Here is a 24003-nt window from a genome sequence, read left to right as displayed (position 1 = left end):
TTTTGTCCTAATATAATTGAAAAATTGAACATTTTGACCAAACTTATCATTCCCATTGTCACGTCCATCCTTAAGAGAGTGCAGGCATTAATTTACTGGTTTCATGATGCCCTGTATACATGCTGCATGCAAACATTTTGTGGAACTCAATAGTGGATGTCACAACAGTGCGTTTTAGTATGCAGGAGTGCCCCTGTACGTAAACTACTAACCTTTTGCACCATTGATAACAGCAAAAGCACTTACTGTATGCACAGTGTAGTCAAGGCAAAGCCAAGCCCAATTATAAGCCACTTGAAATTAGAGCCCGCTCTTACTAGCACAAAGTAGAACTGCATGCTGCTAGATATGTTTGGTACTATCATTTTGTGAAAGCAAGGAGTTTACCTTGAACAAGATGAGAAGACCAGAATACTAATCAGGTCCTTTATGTAAGCTTGCAATAATCGCATATGAAAGTATAAATGCCAACTGTGTTTGCACATGAATTCCCATTCTTGTTGCATATGCTCTACACAAAACTTGGGGCCTGTATACATTGCTACGTGTGTAATGTACTCAATACTATATACGCAGTTACTTCCTGTTGAAGCTTTTGCATTGAAATGATAGAAATTTCATGGCTAATCAAGCTGGGAATGTAGATTTCCCATATAATGTGGCAACTATCTCCACTATTATTAGGCCTTCTCTACTGACCATACTAGCACGCAATGTCGCCGCATTGTTGAAGCAACTTTCTCAGTGTGGCGGCAACGTTGTGTCAACATTTGGTGTGTCTAGGGGAGTTGTGTCATATGGGAGCTACATGCCCAAGTGTGATGTAAACTTTGAATCTGACTTGTGCAATAGGCATGGCTGGCCGGGTGTTGATTGCACATTTTTAGAAGACTTGGGCATGTCATTGCACTCCCTGACTAGTCAGTGCTTGCCTTCTGTGCGCTTAATAGCAGCCACTTATGTGCACTTCCATACACTTCTGTGCAGCTAGTTTTATAACATCATTCTGCTGTTACTTGGTGGTTGTGTGCATAGGACTGCTGGTTGTCATATGCAGTGGCAAACAACAATCTCTAGGCTAATGAAATATTGCTGATGCTTTTCACAAAGCAATGTAAACTGTAAATGCCATGTGCTTTTTGTGCTTTATCTTAATAGTAAATTTTTCATGCAGTCTCTAGCCATGTCGAAATGCTCACTGAGCACTCCCCATGGCTATCGTTAACTTAATTTTTGGGACATAACAGCTTTATCATCAAACACAAAAAATCTAATTTCGCAGTTGTGTTGACCTTGCTCTAATGGTTTTTTTCTGTTTCATGCCAGTTTTCGAGTGCAGCTACTATGAGAAAACTGAAATTTTATAGATTCAATTTAGTTTAGGCCTTAATTGACCTTAACTGACTCGGGATTTTTTTTTCAAATCTTTTATCACTATGACGGATTTCCTGTGGAATTGATTTGATGACACTGTCAAGAAAGTGCCATGAACTTTGACCTATAAACTCGAGCACTGGTTCAAACCCACGAAACACGAAACCTCTATAAAACGTTTTATAGAGGTTTATGGAGGTTTTAAACATTTTAAAGACGTTTTATAGAGGTTTTGTGTTTCATGGGAATATAGAAGCTTGTGGGGACTTCGAAACCAGGGAAGACGTTTGTGGATCTGCAAAGGTGCCACCCTGAGTAGCGTCTCCTTTTTTCTTATCTACATGATCTTGTAATTAGTAATTGTATATTATTAATTGTAAATAGGGCGTGTAATTATAACCCTTACCTTCTTATGGTAACGCTACGTCCTGCATACATTACCCTTATTCCTGGAACTTCCGATACATTATTCAAATGGTTAGGTGTTCCATAACATGGTAATGTTATGGAACACATTATGTTAAGTGGTTTATAGCACCAAATTTAAAGGCAGGTTTCTTTGCTTTAGCTCGGCGATCATTGCAGCGAGCACCGCCAGAGAATAGAATCAAAGTTGCCAAGGTTGTTCGTGGCTGTGTGAATGCTGTTCACGAAGAAATTACTAGGAACTTGGATGTTGTGTCTCAGACACCATCACATATCCCAAGTGAGTGTTCCACAGTAGTGTCCAGCTTATTCAGCAATTATTTGTTGGATGCCATACTGAACAATCGTTAAAAAAATTCTCATAGGTTGTTTGCTGACTGGACTTACCACACCGATGGTTAGCCGATGTCCTGTGGCAGGCGAGAAGTCCCTAGACCTTGACATAACAGGTAAAAAACTCTTAAACAAGTATGAATTGTCTTTGGGAGCATATTTCTGAAGGGAAGTTGCTAAACATGCATGAGCTGTAAGAAAACATGACGCTGCTTTCTTTGTGAGCTTGTTAAATTTCTTAAATTGTCAATTAGGGTTCGTAGGATTTTGCAACTCAATTTCAGGTTGATTGTGAGAGATTTCAAAAATGTGTAGTAGTGACAATTACTTTAGAACTGTAATCTAGTTGCCTGGCGTATAATGACTTCTGAAGTTCTATGGATAGGTAGTAGGGGATTGTCTGAACGTTTGCAATAAAAAAATGAGATTATATTGTTTTGTTTTTCCTTGCAGCAATTTTGAAGGAAATGGAGTCGCAAGCATGTGAGAGCGACAAGTCACCTGCTACACAACCTGGGTGCGAGACTTTTGTATGACTGTTACAAATTTTGCATTATGTTTTGCAATAACAAAATAACTTTGAACATAATGCAAGTCTTAAAACTTCAAAACTTTCTTGCTAGTAAAAGTATAACTACAGTTGTTGGTACTTTCAGTTGTGGTAGGTGCATCATTAAGTTCATGTTTTCTGAGGAAAGAGTTGTAAAGTGCTAGTGTATTCGGGCAGACCTCTACAGATTGGATCAGTTCACGGTATTTCCACAAATGTGAAATGATCACAAATGTGATGCAAGTGGGGTTACCAACAGTCTCAGCTTTTGCACAGCAGTCCCGGCTTTGTAAGCAAATGCCCTGAGTCCAGACTTTTTGTCTGCTTAGACATACAACCCTGCTATTTTCTGCCCATCTATAATGGCTGGCTGCTTTTTGGTACATTATTGTCTTCTCTGTTAACTTGCCATGAATATCAGTCTCGTTTTTTTATAGTTGCTGTTCTGTGGTAGGCCCTAACTGTTCAGAATAAATCTGTGTGCACAGGATATGGAAGATCAGTTCTGCAAGCGTGCATTGTCAAGGTGGGTTAATTGTTAGCCACCTAACTGTAGCGTGAAACTAAGAAGAGCTGTAGCTTCATACTACTGTTTCTACGCATTGTCAGCACATGCTGCCATTTGAAAGAAAACCTTTCCCACATCTCATGCACGGGTCATTTCTGAAGGAGATTTGGCGCCAGGATTCCAAGACCATGTCGATACCAGTATCCACTATGTCTAAAACCTGGAGGCCGATTCTCAAATACGGAGTTGTTGTTTCACAATTATATGTATAAATACATGGTGACCGCAGGGAGTGCCTCACGAAAGCAATGCTTTAGACCTGTCATGCCTGTTGCTGATGAAGAAACTTATTAACACGTGTGGCAATATGAAACGAAGACAGTCAGGTGCGGGCTGCAGGCCGCAAGCGAGAGGTTCGCGGGCCGCGTGTTTGAGACCCCTGGTTTAGGGTATCACTTTTTGAAACTGTATCAACTATCATTGTTTATGGTGCATTTTTACAAGGCAAAAGATTGAAGTTGGTGTTGTGAAAGCCATAGGAAGCAAGTACATTGTTTTGATAAGCATTTGTAATAGGGGTCATCTTTTCTTTTTTCTTCTATGCAGTCCTCCAAAAGATAGCACTGGTGCTACATTTTCTGCTGAGGAACGTGGGCATACCATGTCATTGTAAGTTCATACATTTCTCTTAGCTGTGTGTGGAAAATGATCTTTTACATTCGTTACCTGTTTTCATTCAATATAGGCATTTTCCAGTTAAATTTCCTTGTCTGCATTTTGCTAAAAACTGACAAATTTTAAAGTAGATTGCTCGAATATGTTGGTCAGAAAAATTGTTCTTTGAGTAGTTTCAGAAACTATTAGGAATATCATACAATAAGAAAGCTGGAAAAGCTTTTTGCATTCTGTGTACTCCTGTCTTGTAAACTGCTGCAACTTAGAGTCACAGTGCAGAAGTGGAAAATGGTTTGGCAGTAGAAGTGTGTGTTTGTGTATGTATATATGGGGCATGCATGAGCATGGAGTTGGGGAATGTGTGATACAGGGATGCTCGACAGTCTCATGTCTCCTAAAATTGTTTGCCTCGCATAGATCTTGTGTCTCCTGTAATTTGGCTCCTCCCTATGTGAGTGCTGTGCTGAGGCCAGCGTAGTTATGTGGATGTGCAAGTGTTTGTGTGGTAGCGCCACGTGATGGAATTGGTTACTTGTGTGCAATAGGAACTTTATTCCTTTTTTTTTTTTTTTGGCTTGGGATCGACGTTAGATTGGGGTTTGCTTCATGCTAGATGGGGAGCTTCATGGGCCTATCTTGTGGAGGCCTTCCTGTTCCCTGAAATCTAACTCCGTTCACAAGACTTCACCCACTAAATACATAGGCGGCCTGGGATTTTGGTTGGGGTGAACATTAATGGCTCGTTATCCTGGCATGCCGAGTTGAACTTCCTCAATGCCACAATGTCTTCCATCAGCATGTTACAATAATTGTGTAATTTCATTATGCAAAGGGAGAGAATGTCAGCTTTGGCAGTGAAGCTCGCCTGCTGGAGTGCTGGAGACATTGTGGCGACACAGTGCGCACAAACCGGCGCAGCCTCCGCCTCGTCACTATCTAGGCGGGCGTGACACGGCTGCATGCTACACCATGCCTCAGATAAGGGACACCGTGACCGGAGGCTTACGTAACCGACGGTGGCTATAAAACCAAGCTGCCAAGCTCGGAAGAGATCATACCTTCGCTACCCGACTGAGCGCAGCGTCGGTATGCTCGCCCCGCTGCTGCTACTTCGCTAATAAACAGTTGTTACGTTTTATGTTGGGATGCGTCCTTCCATCGACACGGCATCCCACAACGTGATAATGGGACAGCTCCATTTCTTCTTAGTTGCCTGCTGATGAGCCACTTAAAACAATTATTTCAGTAAAATCCTTTGTAGATGGTGTCAAAGTTCTAGTGTGTGACAAAAATTTACATTGGGTCCTGGAGAGGAGACCTCTAACTAAATATTAGCAGTAGTTCTATTACAGAGAAGGTTCTAGTGTTTAAAAAATCAGCCTTTTACTGTTGGGCCTGCTTGTGCTTGCTTGCTGCATAGCTGATAACGACATTGCAAAGGCTAGAGCGAGCCATTTTGGTTATTTTGGTACAAGATTGCAAAATCCCTGCTGCGTGCAATGCATTGGTAAGCTTGCATGTTTGTATTAGCCTCGTCTACTAGTGGTTATGGTGCTTGACTGCTGACCCGAAGGTCGCGAGATCGAAGCGCGGCCGTGGCGGCCGCATTTTCGACAGAGGCGAAAATGCTTGAGGCCCGTTTACTTAGATTTAGATGCACGTTAGAGAACCCCAGATGGTTGAAATTTCCGGAGCCCTCCACTGTGGCGTCCCTTATAATCATGTCGTGGTTTTGGGATGTTAAACCCTAACAATTATTATTATTATTATTATTATTATTATTATTATTATTATTATTATTATTATTATTATTATTATTATTATTATTATTATTATTATTATTATCTTCTACAGGTCGGCAGCATTTTCTTAATTTGTTCAGAATAGTGTTTCAGGGCCTCTTTAAATAATAGATTTAATGAAGTGCACACAGATGATTATATTTTTCCTTATGTTCTTATTTTATGCACTGATATTTTGAGAATTTTATGAGCCGTAAAAACAATCCTTGTTCAATTCTTGTTCAATCCCTGTTCAACCTGTCTTAGTTGATAAAGCGTATCATTGATATTTGTGCCATGCTTGTTGAGCATAGTTGTAGGACTTTGCCAAGGCCTTCTTGCATTGCTTGCAGAACAAGTAGTGTTTCCTATTGTGCAAAATTGTGTACTCGCACATAAATGCAACAAGTTCACTGACCATTGATAATCAATGTTTTACTTAAGTATATAAATGTAGTATTTTTGCTAATACATTTTTGCATCTTACTGTGTTTCGTAATGAGGCTACTTTAGAGCTGATCTTGTTTTAATGAAAGGGTTGATTGGTAATTGGAATCTCAAAATATCCTACATGTGCAGATTGTTATGTCGATGCGGGAAATCCATAGTTGCTTGCACAGGGCACTCATAATGCATATTGAATTCGTTAGATATTGTAGTTCATTGTTTCTTGTAATATTATTGCCCTCGGACATCGGCAGTGTTTTATTTTGAACCAAACTTGTATGTTTAGATGTGTGCATTTTTTCTTTGGCCTTTTGCAGGCCTAAGCACGCAGTGAGGTCCCGAGTACCGAGGGCCCACGTGAACATAAGTCACCGGTCAAATACTATCACAAAAACTGGCTGGCGGGAGGCACTCAGTCGCTCCCTCTGGTACTCTGATGTAGGTCTACCTCTAAGCCCATGAATTCCTTAGTCGCATTGATGTTGTGTCTATTTTATCCATGTCTCTTGACCTGTTCCAGAGGAGCCTGTGTGTTGGAAATATAAGCTCCAAGAACTGGCTTCAGAATAACAGCACAACATATGCACTCATTCATGAAGTACAGCTTCTTGTCAAGGCCATCTTGGATGCTCAAGAAGAGGTTGGTGCCTACCATTAACATCTTTGCACTCATGAACTTAGCCAGAGACACCATAGAAGTACATTTGTTCACGCTGTGTTGGTACGCTTCTAAAAAACAACAACTCAACTTACATTTTCCTTGCGTTTCTTGTGCTGAGACATTGCACTGAGGCGGTAATTGCGTAAAATTCAACGTTCTTCGATAATTTCACACCCTTGGGGCTCCTTTTTCTTGTTGCAGCATCGTATAAAGAAAGCGTTCGACCAGAATTTTATCTAATGGTGCATTATTTATCTTCTTAATATCAAGTATTTATAGCTAGCTTTTGGTTGTCATTGCTAGCTCCTCTGATGTCACAGGGGCTGGTACACAAAGTTTCTGTCACTCTTCAGGCTTTACGTTGTGGGGTTTTGGCTTGCTGTGTCCCGTCCGTAGGGAATGCAGGACAGACGGAGGTCACAAGAAACAAAGACAAACAATTTATTTGTGAAACCTATGGAAAGAATAAAGAACAGCGCGAGGTGAGGCAGTGCTTTGTTGTACGAAGACGGGCAGCAACAAACACCATGGCGAATGGGAGTGTCCGCCCTCGTCTGCAGTCAAGGCAATAGTCCTCCAGGCAGCACACAGGCTGCCTCCTATAGAGTGCAAAAGTTGACTACATGCACCGCTACTACACAGTGCATGGCTCTATCTTGCGATAGCCAATGCGCATGGCTTTCATAGTGTTTGCATCGTTTTCAGTGTTACAAAATTTAAGCTTGTGGTCAAAAGTGTCCAGGTTTTCTCATACCTGTTTTTCACCTATGATAGCAAACCTAAAATTTTTCTGTAGGCTTGGTGAACCTTGGCAAACTGATTTCTGCTTCATAACAAGTTGTTCTTGCCAAGTATGCATTACACTATAAAGAGAAGCCTGAATTGCGCTTAAAGCATTTAAAGAAAAAGAAACTACTATTATGCAGTTATCTTTTTTGCTTGAAATCTTAACATTGTAGTGAGCAGGTGTTTGCTGAATCAAAATGATCTTGTTTACATGTGCTCTTGATTTTTGACTGCCTGCCTTGGCAAATGTGGCCTCCTGTGCGACGAAATTGAGATAAGCCCCAGTAATTCCATGATAAAAAGGCAATGCAGTTGTAGGTAGCTGTTGGTTCTTTCAATAGGAGCTTGCCAAAACCATAGCAGCTGTAGTTTGCTGGCGTAGTTCAAAGTGCTTATACGTTTGTTTGGCTACAATGGGCTGAGCTGATGCAGCAAGACTGATAAAAGTATCTCAACACACTATAATTTGGTCATCATCATCATCAGTGTACTTTTATGTTCACTGCAGACCGAAGGCCTCTCCCAATGATCTTCAATTTAGCCTCTCCTGTGCGAGCTGGTTCCATTTGGTACCTGCAGACTTCTTAATTTCGTCAACCCACTTAACTTTGACACCATTGGCTGCATTTCTCATCCCTTGGTACCTATACAGTCACTTTAACTGATCATCGGTTATCTGTCCTGCGCATTGTGTGACCTGCCGAGTGTAATGTTTTCTCTGAATGTCAGCTAGGATATTAGCTACCCTTGCCTATTCTTTAACTCACTCTGCCCTCATCCCGTCTCTGAATATTATGCGTATCATATTTCATTCCATTGCACAATGCTTGGTCCTTAACTTGTTGAGTTTCATTACTATCCTCCATGTTTATGCCCCATACGTTAGTAATTGTAAAACACAATCGTTGTACACTTTCCACTTTAGGGAATGCCTGCTGTAAGTGCTCCAGCCCATCCTTACTCTTTGGTAATTTTCCCTTGCATGAGAAGGCTGCCCTGTTAATAAGTGGCCTAGATATACATACTCTTGCGTGCATTCTAAGGCCTGGTTGCTGATCAGGAACGCTTGTTCTCTCACCAGGCTACCGAGCATTATCTTTGTGTTCTGCATATAAAAACATGCAAACATTTGAAATTTAGAACACCTTCGTGGTCATATCCGATTTGAGAATTAGCTATTCGAAGTTGAATAGTTATGTCTAGGGCTCCGTGTTTTTGGAGTTTATTTTTCTAGAAATTCGAAGGGTGTTTTTCAGAGTTTAATTTTTTAGCTGAGATTCGGCGTTTATCGGAGTTTATTTCTTCTAAATCACCAATTCTTCAAAATTCGGAGTTTAATTTTGCATTATTCTGAATACTCCAATATCTTAGATGAAATGATATCTACACGAAAACATCAGAACACATGAAGCGCATTTTAGTTGTCTGGAAGGTTCGAATGCAGAAACACATATATACACACACACAAATGCTTGCATACAAAACACCTACGTTTGTGTGTATTACTATAGGCGTGCGCACGAGGGCTGCCCCCTTTAATCACATAAGGTGGGAGGGGGTGTGATGTTGCATTCCGAGAACTGTTTACTTCCCACCTTTACTTCGAGAAAGCCAGGGACGAAAAGCAGGCCATTGCGAAAAGCACGCCATTGCTTCATTTTCATTTTTTTCATCCATTGTGAAACATGTCCTTTAGACTCAACCAACGAGGGGGTGGGGGCTGCAATGTAGCACCCCCCCCCCTTAATGGGGAACCCTGCGCTATTTAAATCATGTTGTTAGACGCAATCACACAGATGCAATCACATATCCGTGTATTCGATGGTGCCTGGCGCGCCCCAGTGCCACCAGGGGCCGTATATCAATATGTGGTCTCGCGCTCCCGGGGACGCTGCATACGTTGATGTCTCTCACTCCGTGCGTGACAAACCCTTTGTTAAATGTGTGACGGGTGTGGTCTACGAGATACTGTTTACATAAGGTAAAGTTAATTTCAGCCAAACCGGCAGATGTATCAATGACTGCTTAGAACATGTCCTTTAGATAAAGAACGGAGCAGAGTCACATTGGCCGTTAAAATCGGACTTTATTGGATAAATTCGAATTGCCAAAAATTTTACTGGCAAGTGTTTATCGGATTTTTTCGTATTTATCCGGAGCCCTAGTTATAGTATCTTTAAAATGTATAGGAGGTATTCACATGACGTCATCTGCAAGGGGCTCTGGCGTGGCACTTGCCATTCTCGTGGTCGCACACACGAACTCCATCGTCGGATTACAGCCAAAACTCTCGTCAGCACGTGTTGTTTTGATATTTTTACTAAAAAAATGGTGTTGTGAAGTGCAGTGCTGCCAAACATCAGACTGTCATATGCCGGATCGCTGAACGACCACGGCTATGGCAGCGCACTCGCTGGTGCCGCCTGGCGGGATGGCGGGAGAAGCACAGTGAATACCTCCTTTATGGAGTGAAGACAACTTATCACAGTCTTGAGGGAAGCGGAATGACAAATGTGAGGAACGACGAGCGTGTGATTCTGCTGCAGGATAGCTGCAGGCTGTTGTAGCGGAAGTGCTTCACATTCTGAGCAAACACATGGAGCAGGTAACTTCTGTTGAAGAATTTCTAGCATTTGAATGAGAACCACCCCTCTGGCTAGGTGAGAAAACACATCCTGGGGAAAGCAGACACTGCTACGAACAGCTCAGTTAAATCTAGCCGTCGTGCACAGCAAGGAGAGTTTAGAAGCGGAGCGCAAAGTTGCCATTTTATCAGGCACCCTCTTTTCATACAGAGACCTGTGCTCACTCTCTTCAGAGCTGCCGGTGCCATAAATCAAGAGTGGCGTTTGGATCAGATGCACTTCATGCCACGGGGTGTCGCCATGTGCAGGCACCGCTCTCCGTAGTCTGCTAGCACTACACAGTAGCTACACTTGTGCGTTTATAGGAATCGCAGTGGGAAAGGGGAAATCACGTTTGATCACATGCACTCAAGGTCATGACGTGCGCCAACGTAACTTCTTTCCCCCGTGCCATCCCTCCCTGTGTAGCTTCCAGTGCGCTCGTTGGTATGAGAGAAGAGAGAAAGTGCATGAAGCGTGCAGCAAATCCCTGTAACTTCACTCATTCTTGACAGATTCGAGAAACTTTGCAGCAATCGATTCGTGAGGCGATAAACTCCGATACTGATGTCATTCGATGATTATTTAGAAAAGTGGTTCAGGATCCCCTTCAATAGCCTATACGTATAAGAATTTGTTTAAAATGTTACATTATTGGTCTTCAGAGAAGTGTTTAAACCACTTTTCGTTGTAGGTGTGCAGTCCTGACTCTCTCGCACAACTGGCTGATCTTGGTCGCAAGTTGGCATCAGAAGTGGCTAGTGTGTGTTCTCATGTAAAGACTTCCATGAACAGAACCAGGTGTGTAAGCTTCTTGCTTGGATACCTCACAAGAAAACTATTTAAATAAAGATTGCTGTAAAACTTGCATCGGGATGCACAAAAAAGAAGAGGACATTATGGAGGAATGCAATTCGTAAGAAACTCCCTATAAAATGAAATGAGGCCAAGCTAAATTGAAAAGTTGCATTTCAAAAGTAATTAAAGGGAAAGATTATGCTCTTTCTTGAAGTGTACTATTTGTTCGTTTTAATGAGCCTTCACATTTGCAAACTGTCATTCACTGCATCTTGGTGTACTGCCATGTGATTTCATTGCCTTTTTAAAATCCTTTTTTATGCATTTTGCTTTAAAATTGATCTTCCTTTGAACAAGTAAGCTTCAGCCTTTTATTTTTATTTGTTTTGAGGGCTTCAGTTACTGCTGTAGCCCAAATCCTTCTGTCGCCCATCCTTTAATGACTAAGCTGCTGTGGTATTGGGTGCTTGCTCTTACAGGTTGCTTGTAGATGTGGAGAAAGCACAAAACGACATTGAGTTCACTGCTCGTCAGATGCAGCTGTTTGTGGACCTTGGAAAGGATAAACCTGTGGTGAGTGCTGAAGTAAAATTATATGTGGTACAAACTACCGCATTTGCATAGAGTCTGAAATCAATGACTCCATCACACAGTTTAAATGTCTTGTTGACTATGCCGTGTTAAAGTACAGCAAAGTTCTGTACCCATGCAGAACTTAACCACCAGCACATTCATTAAGTCAAACTTCTGTATGTTTCTTTTTACATTTAAGTAAACAAAGATTCCTGAGGCTCTCGTCACTCTTTATCTTGCCTGTGTGAATATTTATGCCTTGGCTCATGATGAGCAATCTAAAACTGTCTGTCTTTTACACCCCAACCTATTTGGTACTAGTGTTATGGTTTACCTTCAGTTTGTAAGAAGCAGTATGATATAGTAAAACTTCATTAAAATTAAAGCAGGTTAATGAAGTCGAAGTTTTGAAGGAAACCTGTGTGCTTGGGAAGCAACATCATAAAAAGTAAAAAAGGAACAGCGACCAGAAAAGAATAAGACGTCTCAGCTCCCCTGATGGCAGCCTTGCATGTAGTTGTTCCTCTTAGTTTTTATCGATGAAACAGGTTATAACACTTGGACAAATACAGTGAAGACACATAGCTCTCCTCAAAATTTTGAATATAAACACATAAAATTTCATTGTAATTAAGTGAAGTATTTTTTTATATAAATTATATATGACATATACTCCATATAATTGGGGCTGAAGCTATACATGGTATCAGCTAAAGTGGCATTGTGCATTTCAGGCCAACATGACTGTTGCACCATTTGCCCAGAATTTCCTGCTTTTAGCGTCTGAAATATCAAAGGCACTTCCGATACTATGTGGTCAGGTAAGTGCAGGATCTGCAATGTATGCTCTACATTAAAGGCTATGTACTATATATTGATCAGGACTGTATTTCCTGATGAAGATGTATGTGGTGCACTTCATAGTTGCAGCACAGGCATAAGATTTTTGTTACATAACTAGTGAGAGGAGAAATTTTGTTTGACTTACTGTGTACAGTACATGTCCATGCATTAATATTGCACTCTGTGTACATAGGTAAGATTTTTGTGGTTGTGTCCTTAATAGGGACATCCGATCAGTTAAGGTAAGATTTTTGTGGTTGTGTCCTTAATAGGGACATCCGATCAGTTAAGTAAAGTTTAGTTAGTGAACAAATCAGTGCAACACAATTAATATGAAAAATTTTTTGAGTGTTGCTGAGGCAAAATATTGTTATACAAAGGAATAACAGTATCTTGTTGGTTCATACGGAAAGCTTGTGTGAATCATGTCATATGCTTACACATTATGTGACAGAATGAGATAAATATTAGAGCTTTGCATATGTTTTAGAGTGCTGTGGGCCACAACACTGCATGCAGCACTTCAAACATCCCATACAAATGCCAGCTGCATGGCTGATCCTTAAAGTTTTAAGACGAAGCCACAGGCTGCACACATCTCACTCAGCCAATGGCTTACCACTTTTTTTTTTTTGCTCATAGTAATAGTTTACTTTGGGGCAATGTTTGTCTGTCTTCTTTGCTTTTCTGTTACACAGTTAATAGGTAACACCAGGCATTTGCTAGCCTTGTTTTTGATTTTGGGTCTGGTACAGCTGCCTTTGTTTGCAACAAATCCTGTTGCTTGTTCCCTAACATTGGTGGGATTCCATGGAGTTTTGGTGGCAAAAACATGAAAAGTGTGAATGAATTATGAGGACTGTGGAGGGGTCCATGTGAACTGGAGTTTCACTGGCCACATTTCACGATTGCAGCATACCTTGCTTTTTATCGCACATGAGTATACCTGCATTCTTAATGTGCAAATGTACCTTACAGTCTTGCAACGGCACTGCGATTGACTCACCTGTCACAGTCACCTTGCTGCGCACTCATGAAAACTTGTCTCCAGGTGCTGCAAGTATCGCAAGCAGCACTTCTGCGTGAATTTTGTGAATCTGACCTGTTGTTTTTAGCTGGTTTGTACTCCAGCGATCACAAAAGTGCCTGTGAATTATGAGCGGTGTTCTGTCATGCTGCTTGTTTTTCATTATATATATGTGCCTTAATACAGTGTCTTTATGTGTGCATAGCCTGGAATAATTCTTGGCTGCTGTACAGAAGACACCAGATGTGTCCTTTACGTGTATGTTGTGGTAAGCGTTAGTTCATGAGTGTTGTTAGCTGGAAGTAATGCATTGGATTGCGGTAATAGGCTATGTATTTAATTTTGCAGATTCTTTGCTTATTGCTTGTATAACTTGTGTTGTATGATAGTGCTCTGGATTCTATGTGAGCTTAAATTTCTTGGAATAATGGTTTGCTGAGCTAGGTTTCAATCCATTTTCTTGTGGCGAAAACTGCAGCACAAACTAAACACAGAAGGTGAAAGGAAGACAAACGGCATTCATACTAACAACTAAAATTTTTATTGGAATTGCTCACTTATATGTAAAGACAGTGAAAAATCACATGCATTTATGTTTAAATGATTGAAGAGGCTTTCTTGCCTAACCAGTCTGGTGAAGGGTGTGTTTCTTTACAATCTGTCGTGCTGCAGGCCACAGAGATGGGCTATAGAGACGTGCACCACTGAGGGATTATTGCATTTTACTTGGCTTTTAAAGTATAAATGTCATGCGACATTTCACTCTCTTTATGTTTGTGGAACTCCAACAAAAATTCCGTTAGTGTCAGTGCCATGTTCGTCTTCCTTTCACATTTTGTGTTTAGTTTATGTTGTGCTTTTCAGACCACAAGAAAGCTTACATTACTCTTGCTTTAATTCTGCACTATGGGTGCCCATGAGTTGCTGTGATTGCTGACTCGCGTGCAGTATAAGTCTTTTGAAGGTGTTGTCCTTTTAAATGACACTCTGTTGCTCCAGATTTACATTTTTTTAGAGAAATGACTTGCTCAATATTATGTTAGTGACCCAGTGATGTTGGGCCAATAAAAGGGCTAGGTGTCTGTGTTATCGTTATTGTTAACTTCCCTTTGAATGTTATAGCTTCAGCAGCAGTAGCTGTGCTCCATGAGGGCAGCAGAAGAATGTTTCTCTCCTTATTTAAAACCACATTCGGCCTTAACACTGCAAAAGACATTGAAAGCAAGACATATTTAGTCGAGCTGAAGTGATAGATTAGAGCTCAAAGGTGTCCATTCATCGTTTTTGTATTTGACATAATCGAAGTAATATAAGGCAGGATCGACATTGCATTAGTACTATGAAAACATGGTAACAGGACCAATGGCATGTTATGTTCTTTATAACTCACAAGCTGTAGTCAACCAGTTATACAAGAAAGCTAATTGCTTTAGATAATGAGAAAATAATGGCTTGTTTATTGCTTACAACAGGGTTTGTACAGGTCCTTCAAACCCTTGAATTTGAAAATACATTTTCAAGGCCCTTGAAGGTCCATGAATTGTATTCTGTTCTTGAAAACCTTTGAAATTCAGGACCAGTGCAGTCTAAAGTCCACATTGCAACCTGGTTTCTGTTGTAGGTAGCGTCGATGCAGCAAACTTTCCATTTGAGAAACAATACACCACGCGAGTTTGCATGTATTCTGTTTGTTCATGCCTTGTCCTATCGTTCATTTCACTCCTCACCGATCAGTGCATCTTGTCTCACTTTCTCTCTCTCTACTTATCTCCTTACGACTTCACTCTTGTCTCCTGCATTTATTCTTTTTTTTCCCTGTCAAGAGAGTGACGCATGTGGTTATTAGAGTGTAACGTTGTCAAGCCTTGCTAATACTAGAGAAGTCTCAGCACTTGTCCTGAACATTTGTTGTATGTTGGGAACTGCTTTAGATGGCATCAAGACTAAACTTTTCTACAGTATAATAATACACTTAAAACTCGATCTACCAAAACCCGATTTCACGTAGTTCCCAATCTAGGGAAGAAATTTACATGCCCGGCAGGTACTCATAAGGTTAAACATTGTTGTCAACCTGAACTAACAAAACTAACCTGAAACCAAAACCGATTTAAAGAAGTTTTTAAAAAAATAAATGAGTAAAAAGAAGCGCTAATTTTTTTCTACTTTTTACACAGATGGCTTTTTTCTTCAAGCATGGGAACTAACGCTATTGCGTTAAAACATGTGTCACCCATAGTCACGAGCCTGGTATTTTGACAAGGCTATGTGCCACCCACATGCACAGAACAGTGGACTGTTATGTACCACTGTTCTGTACCAGATGGTACTACGGGTGGCGGTGGTTTATTGTTCCTGTCAATGCTCCCAGAGGAACACTACTGTGTGCTGTCGTTATTTCATGATTTATGCAACAGATGACACTGATTGTCTCCTCGCAACTTTCTTGCTCGCCTTGCTCGCATAATCACTGCATTTGTTCTCCCCATCTTTGCAATTCGGCTGCATGTCATATTTCACATGACTGTCTACCTGGCCTGCATCGCCTGGACCTCAATGATCGGTACACCTGGAGGCTCAATGATCGGTACACCTGAACAGACTTTTCACATGAGCACACGTGGGTTAGCAGCAAAAATAATGCCGTGGTAGATTTTGGGTGTCTCTGTGTTACAATTTTAGGTTTCGAAGACTGAAAAACCCCTTTCTCAATTTTACAAACTTCCCGATTTAACAAAGTAACTTGAGCGTGGTGATCACCTTGTTAAATTGAACCTTCAACTGTATATATGTACAGTAAAACCTCATTAATTCGAACTCGGTTATTTTGAAATCCCACTTAGTTCAAAGGATTTCTGTGGTCCTGTATATTGAAATGTAAATATGAGTGGATAATTTGAAGTGGCGGTCAGTACCAGCCCGGTTAATTCGAAAACTTTGGGTGCCATCTGCCAATTCTCAATCCCGATTTCGCCACTAATCCGCGGAAACGACGGCCCTTGGAAGCCACAAGGCAATGCACCGTAGCGATACTAATGAGTGACAGGTGAAGCACCCCAGCCTCGCAGCTGCCAGCGAAAAAAAAACAAAAAACATAAAAAACGGTCTCGTGGTCAATTGAAATAAGCGCCTGTGGAAATGACGCGCTTCACTGCAACACAGCGGTGTCACGCGGGCAGCATGTCGCATGTTTCTCGCAATGTCAGCGCGTCATGATTTACCCATTCTTTCTGGGAAAATAAAGGAATTATTAAAGGACGGCCTGACGGAATTCGCGATGTATGCGAACCTCCGATTGGCGGTTGTTCCAGCAGTTAGCAGCTGTCACCTCACCTGCTCCTCGCTGCTGACGCTGCGAGGAACAAGTGACATGCTGCCCGCGTGTCACCACTGTGTTGCAGTGAAGCACGTCTTCTCTTCCGCAGGCGCGCATTTCAGTTGATCACGAGATTTTTTTTCTTTTTCCTTTTTTTTTTGCGCTGGCAGCCGAGAGGCTTGCTGTTTCGCCGGTTTAGCGGCAAAATTGCGACCGGGGATTGCTGGAGAACATAACCCTTGGAGCCACAAACTAGCAGGAACAGCAAACAACCACCTCTGATTACTTTCAGTAATTGTATGTATGTTTTTTGTATGTTTGGTTAATTCGAAAACCCGCTTAATTCGAAGATTTTTCACAGTCCCAGTGACTTTGAATGAACGAGGTTTTACTGTTTATGTACGATAAATTTAGTCAGAATTTGAAACATTGTTATCGTAAAAAAAAAACTCATTTGGATGCCGTTTTTTAATCCTTGAAAAACATGTGACAGTCCCTTGAAATTCCTTGAATATCCTTGAATTTTCTCCTTTGAAACCTGTACGAACCCTGCTTACAATCAATCGGGAACAGATGACGAAAAGGAAGGCATAAAAGGTATACCGTAAAATCTCGAACAAGCGCCCCATTCCCTTCCTCGGGAGATTTCAAATATGCGGCCTCTTCTTCCCTTCCACCATTTACTCACTGTTCTTATTCACCCGACGAAGGTGAATGAGAATAGTGAATGCATGCGTATCCAATAAAGCATTTCATTAGAAGCACAGGTGTGCATTCTTCATTCTTAGCGGCTCTTCCGCCGCCTTCTTGAATTTTGATCCGTGACTGAGCAAAGGTCCCCCCCCCCTCCAAATCTTGTCGAATTATCCTTCACTGTAGGGGTGGAGCTGCTTGTTCAGAATTTTACGGTATGCGAAATAGTAATCGCAGTGTATATCAGTAAGAAAATAAAATGGAGGACTTAGAGATGTTGCATCTTCACACGGCTCCTGTTTGTGCTGTTTATGAGATTGCGGTGCCACCTCTTTTGGGCCTCTGAGTTGATTTAGGCAGTAGCACCTGTTGGAGCATGAGGTCTTAGATTTTCTGGGTAGCTTAGGACATTTGGGTTCTGCTGAACCCGAAGGTCGTGGGATTGGATCCTGGCTGCCGCAGCCGCATTTCGATGGAGGTGAAATGCTAGAGGCCCATGTGCTTGGCTTTAGGTGTACGTTAAAGAATCCCGATGGTCAAAATTTCCGGAGCCCTCCAGCGTCCCTCGCCATCGTATCGTGGCTTTGGGACATAAAACCCCAACAATTATTAGAATATTTGGGTTTACACCATCTCATTTGTTGTTGGCAATTTGAATTTCGATTAAACTGTGTGGCCTCCTTTGTAGGGGATTTTTTTTTTCTGCAACTAGGTCATCTGCTGGCACGAATCAGTCATTGCAAAATTCTGAAAAAAAAAAGGTAATCGGTTGATCTGGACTGATTTAATTTTTACCATTGTTTGCCTTCATCCTCCTTCAAAGGATGATGTTATCACACTGGTGCAATGTTTGTGCTGTATGGTGTGGCTCAACTGTGACTTGTTGCTGAACATCGGGAAATATGAGCTAGGTTTTCATCCATACGTTGTGAGAGCTACGCAGCTATGAAAAGTGATGGGCTTTACAGTTTTAGTGGGTAGTTCGAAAACAAATGTCATTGTTATTTTTTACACTTTTATAAAAGTAGGTGACAGACATGCTTATATAGGGTCCTTTAGCTTGATCATAACCAATTTGTTTTCAGCTGCTTGACTAGTTACTAGCCTTCAGCCCAAGAAGGTAATTTGTGGCGTGAGTACACTTTTTACATAGCAAATCAAAATGGTACATAACATGTGATATTAAGTGACAATGTATAATTCACTCCAGTTTTACATCTTTTTCTTTTGCACTTGGTCCTCATACTGTCACTTATACCTTCACCACTGTCCCCAATTTCTATGCTTTTTTTACAGTTATTTCTTACGGGGGATAGTGACTTAATAATTTAATAGTAGTAATAATTTAGCAATTTCTTACATGCTTATCAAAAGTAAGTGGCTGCTCATTGTAATAGCTCTAAAGGTACAGTAAAGGACAACTCCAGTGAAGTATTTTAGTATTTTTCAGTACTTGATTTGTTTTTATTTGGTAAAAGAAGGTTGTTTAATAACAATTGAACCTCTTTACTTGAAAGTGCCTGGAAATTTAAAAACCTTGCAACCATGTGCTCGCATTCTGCTAGCACATGGTTGGAGCTCATGGTTGGTGCACTGCTAGCGATGGCTGCCCACTCAACGAGTTGAAGAGGAAAAGCAGTGCTAAGAAGGGAGGGTAACAGCCAGTTGCTCGTAGCTTCCTTGATACCAGGCACGTTGCCTAAAGAGGTATTGATACAAAATTCTGAAGGTGAGATAACTTGTGAGATTGATTTATGTGGATATACGCACATCATCTACAAAATATCAACAGAAAATATAGCCTGGAACTTATATAAAATCAGTTTTAAAGTTTAACAACATCTTAATTTTAGCGCTAAACAAGACGGACACCTGAGAGAGGACAGGACAAGCGCTTGTCCTGTCGTCTCTTATGTGTTAGTCTTTTTTAGCGCTAAAATAAAGATGTCGCCAAGCATTCACCAACTCGCCCAGCGACAAGTTCTTAGTAAGCAATTTTAAAGTGTATGCCGTGAAAGTGAGCACAAGATGCAGCACTTCACCACATGGACATCAACTTGGTTTTAATGTAAACAACCAACAACCACCTACATCACGAGTTTGTGGTGGCTGCCATTCTCCTGCTTACGCTCTCTGCCGCAGTTGTCAATGCGGCACTCACGTGCATGTCACTGTTTTGTGTGGTGTTGCGGCCAGCTGTGCTTGCAAAAAAATCCAACCTGGTCTTAGTGCTTTCTGAAATCGAAACTGTAACTGGGCACTATAAAAACACCTCCAAATAATTAACCATGACACGCTCGAGCAAATGAGGTATCCAGCTGTAATAAGTGGAGTATTAGCTACTTATCCCAACAAAAAGAAACAAGGTGCAAAATTTTTGTGTCACTACTTCTTTAATTTGTGGTGGCAATGATTTGATAATGCTGTAACCTAAATGCCAAAACAACATTTAAGAAACCGTTTCAGGGAACATTTAATAACAGTTTGTTTTATCGGGACTAGATATCGCAGTTGGTTTCGATTTATAATTTCACTGATAAGTAAAACAATAGCACAATTAAAATTGAACTGCTCACGTAAGGGGTATTTGTAGTTTGATGTGGCAAATAGAACACCACATTTAGAATTACCTTTTGTAACAAAACCTGCTATAAAACTTTATCTATTTGTTTTAAAAGACTGGGCCTACTGAGTGACCCATGCCCTACTGAGGGACCCTTGGTGTTTGTGTTACAAACACCAAGAATTTTTTTTTGATCCAGTTAGTCATTCTAGAAGGATATAATGGTGCTAATTTGTTCCAGTTGTGTCAGAAAAATTAATTGCTCCAGTCAAATATTGCAGTGTTTTTTTATTTGCCTATGTAGCTTTGTGTGTGTATATGGTGTACCGTGACTAGGCCTGTCCGTGACTAGGCCTGTTTGCTTGCTGCATGACAATCGATGAAAGCAGGTTATGGGACACTGTTGTTACGTGTGCAAATTTGTTGTTGTGTATCAATGGGAATCATATTATAAGTGGCGTGGGAGAGAGTGCTTTAATGGTGTTGAAAAGACTATGTGCCAATGCAGTCTTGTTTTTTGTGTACACCTGAAGCCCAGCATGTGCAAAGAGCCATTCTTATGCACTTATCTTCAGTAGAAAATTCCTGGTGTTAACGTTCCTTACTCACAAAATAGAATTGCCTCGACATAGCCTACTAACTGCGTCTTGAGAACATTAAACCTCACAATTTAATTTTTAAAGTACTGTGCATAGGTCCTATCTTTTGCAGATGTGTTGTCTGATTTGTGAGTTTTAAAATTTCTGCGTCAAAATGATTGTTGAGTACGCTGGTCAGCATTATTTGCAGCAACCATGTGTCACTTCTTGAATATGGAGCTATACTCTTTCCCATTTCCTATAGCTACAAAATTGTACCATTTTTCTGCAAAAGGCTGATGCTGTGTGCTTTATCTGGGAATGATTGAAACGCAGTAATGTCTTTCTTACTTGAACCAGAATGATTGAGCAAAGGACTCCTCATTAGCAGCTGCATAGTGTGTAGTATATGCATGCTTTTTTTTGTGTACCTTCTGCATGTACTCGTACACTCACTGATACTATTAATATTCTGCTTGTAGGGTGCACCTGCCTCTGAGAAATAAGAATGGATGTCAACTGCATTGCTCATATCTGTCCCTATTGCTCATGATCATAAATGTCGACAAAACGTCTAAGTGTTTTCTAATAAGTGTGCGGTGCAATCATGAAATGGGCAGATTGCTTGTTGTCCTACCCTGAACTATGCTATAAAAAAAAATTGGTTCAGATACAAAGGTATCTTTGTTGTATTCGGTTTTCATTATATGCATGTTTTACTTTAAATATTACAGCAGAGCTGTTATAGTAGAGGTTTGCCGTGTGTCATAGATAGAAAATTATCATCATCACAAACTGGCGCGCACTCTCATCATTCTCTTCTGCTTCGCTACCAGGACATGTGTACCGATTCTTCTGGCGTGGGACGCAATAACTCTAATGGGCAAGAGAACGAGTACAGAGAGAGAGGAAGAAAGAGAGAGAAATTCTTGGCAAAGCGGGGCTCAAACTCGCATTCCCACGATTTGAAGGCGAGTGTTGTAACCACTCGGCTATCCGGGCACACTAGCTGAGTGTAGCATAGCCTTGGAATCTCGTTCATACGATTCTGCATAATACGTTTTTTGGCCTAATACGTTTTTCATTTTAGTCCCGGCCAACGTCCCTTGGCATTTTCATGCGTTTAATACAATCACGTTTTGGCGCACAATTGGATAATATGACCACGAAAGTGGATCTTGACCTATGTATCTAGAAATCCTACGTTTATTCTTCGGTATACTAGCTCAAACCACGTTCCAACAAACCACGATCTGCACGTTGCAGAGGTGCTAAGGCCGCAGCAGCATGGGTTTTGCGGTGAAATGATCGCTGCCAGGCACAGCCGCCGCATCCAATGATGATGGTAATGCGCCCGGCCATGCGCCGCGCCATCTAGCGAAACGTAATCAGAATAATTTAACCGTAAGAATTTACTCCTAGACGTTGAAAAAAAGAAAGTGCTGTGCAAATTGACCAGCTACTTCAATGGTGCCCCATAAAAGTGAGTTGCTGACGGAGTATGCTATTTTTCTCTTTTTTTTTTAAACCTCTTCGGTTAATACGATTTTTGCGTGATACGTTTTATTTTTCGGTTTCCGTGAAAAACGTATCAACGAGATTCCGCTGTATTGTATAGCAAGGGTGTGGGAAAGGGAAGTGAGGGTGAGGATGACGAGATGTGAGATTGAGGAGGAGGGGAGAACGAGTACAGGGAGAGAGAGAAAAAAATAGATAGAAAGAAAGGGAAGAAAAAGTGAAAAAGAAGGCGAGAGAACGACTACAGAGAGAGAGAGTGAAAAAGTAGAAAGAGAGAAACAGATAGAAAGAAAGGGAAGGACAAAAAAAGATAGAAAGACAGAGAAACAAATAGATGGAGAGAAAGAGAAAGACGCAGCCAAAAAAAAAAGCAAGCGTAGCCGTGTATAGCATAGTATAGTATAGCAAGGGTTGGGAAAGAGGTGAAAGGGTAAAAGCCTAGCCAAGCCAGGACCAGTGCCCACCAGCTCTGCTGTGACCCAGCCTTGCACAACTTTGTGCTAGCTGCACTAATTTTTTTTTTATATTTACTTCATGATATCGAATAATTTTTTATATCTGTGTTTGCTGTTTGAGGTTAAGCTGTATTGGATATTATTTATTACAAATATTTGCATGGTTCCTTTAATTTCTGTTCACTAGATTTATATATATTTTGATACTTTCTGTCCAGTGCCTTAACTCGATGGTCTTTCTCCCACACAGTTATGTAAAGGAACACAAATAAACCATTACTTCTTAAGTGTTCACTTTTCTTTGTTGGGACAGAACGTCAGCTGTCTCCTGGCTCTTCCTTACAATTGTGACTAGACTGTTCAGGATGTGCACAAAGTGAATCTTGATGTCTCCTAAAAAAGGACACTTTTGGAAAAGTAAGTTCTTATTTTCAGAGTTGGTCCTTAACTCATTGACTATGGGGCAAACTAATCTGGACCATCAGGTTTACCATCTTGATCCAATTTCACTTCAATGTGAAGAGCATGGTTCATGGAGGCTGTGACAACAAAGGGTGTGTTGATGGTGAATGTTGCACATTAAATTGTTCTCTGCAAATAGCACATGCAAAGTGGCGAGTCTGAAGGGTTATTGCCTCACAGCTGCATTAAGCTATTGCTTTGTGACTTTTTACCCACTTGGTTTGGAGCTTGAAGAATGACCTGAATGCACATATTTCACAGACCTGGCACATTTTTCTGGATGGTGCATTGCAGACATACTTTTGCCTTTGAGCTTGTGATAGTAATCTTCCTGTGGTCAGGGAGTACTACAAAATTATATATGTAATGTCAAACTTGAGCTATTGGCTTGAGTATATTTGTAACATATTGACCCAATAGTTCAAGCCGATACTTAAATGTTGAAGTCCAGCACATTGACAGTAAGGCTACCACCTTATGGATATCTGCACTACTGTCATTAAGTAGTGCCAGTGGTTCAAGACAAATCAATAAAATTTTATTGCAGTTTTTCAACTCGGCTGAAGCTTATGCTTTTGACAAACTCGAATGCCATGGGTTCAGGTACATGTAGAGTGCAGAAATGTTTTTATGAAATAATCCCTTCATGGTAGCAGTAGCATAGCCAGAAATTTTATTTGGGGGCGGGGAGGGATGCGTTCAACCATACTTAATGTATGTTCGTGCATGCGTTTGTATGTGTGCATGTATATCATCATCATCATCATCAGCCTGTCTACGCCCACTGCAGGGCAAAGGCCTCTCCGTGTTCCGCCAATCAACCCGGTCCTGTGCTTTCTGCTGCCACGTTATACCCACAAACTTCTTGATCTCATCTACCCACCTAATTTTCTGTCGCGCCATCACGCGTTTGCCATCTCTTGGAATCCAGTCAGTTACCCTTAATGACCACCGGTTATCCTGCCGACGTGCTACGTGCCCGCGTGAGTAACGCGGGAGACGAATTGCAGCT

The 24003-nt window shown here is 41.0% G+C and overlaps 1 protein-coding gene across 1 annotated transcript in view; it reads left to right on the top strand.

Annotated features, from left to right (window-relative positions):
* LOC119379221 (uncharacterized) overlaps positions 1-23399 on the top strand; it is a 57318-nt gene extending 33919 nt beyond the window's left edge. The window contains exons 13-22 of the mRNA XM_037648452.2: positions 1943-2080; positions 2166-2249; positions 2587-2650; positions 3798-3860; positions 6412-6532; positions 6615-6734; positions 10860-10966; positions 11443-11536; positions 12271-12357; positions 13358-23399. Of these exons, the coding sequence (XP_037504380.1) occupies positions 1943-2080; positions 2166-2249; positions 2587-2650; positions 3798-3860; positions 6412-6532; positions 6615-6734; positions 10860-10966; positions 11443-11536; positions 12271-12357; positions 13358-13465 (986 nt within the window). The 3' untranslated portion in view covers positions 13466-23399. The remainder of the gene's footprint in view (positions 1-1942; positions 2081-2165; positions 2250-2586; positions 2651-3797; positions 3861-6411; positions 6533-6614; positions 6735-10859; positions 10967-11442; positions 11537-12270; positions 12358-13357) is intronic.
* The last annotated feature ends 604 nt before the right edge of the window (positions 23400-24003 follow it).

This window comes from Rhipicephalus sanguineus, chromosome 1 (genome assembly GCF_013339695.2).
Source record: "Rhipicephalus sanguineus isolate Rsan-2018 chromosome 1, BIME_Rsan_1.4, whole genome shotgun sequence".
Lineage (NCBI taxonomy): Eukaryota > Metazoa > Arthropoda > Arachnida > Ixodida > Ixodidae > Rhipicephalus > Rhipicephalus sanguineus.
This window is presented reverse-complemented; position numbering and strand designations above follow the sequence as displayed.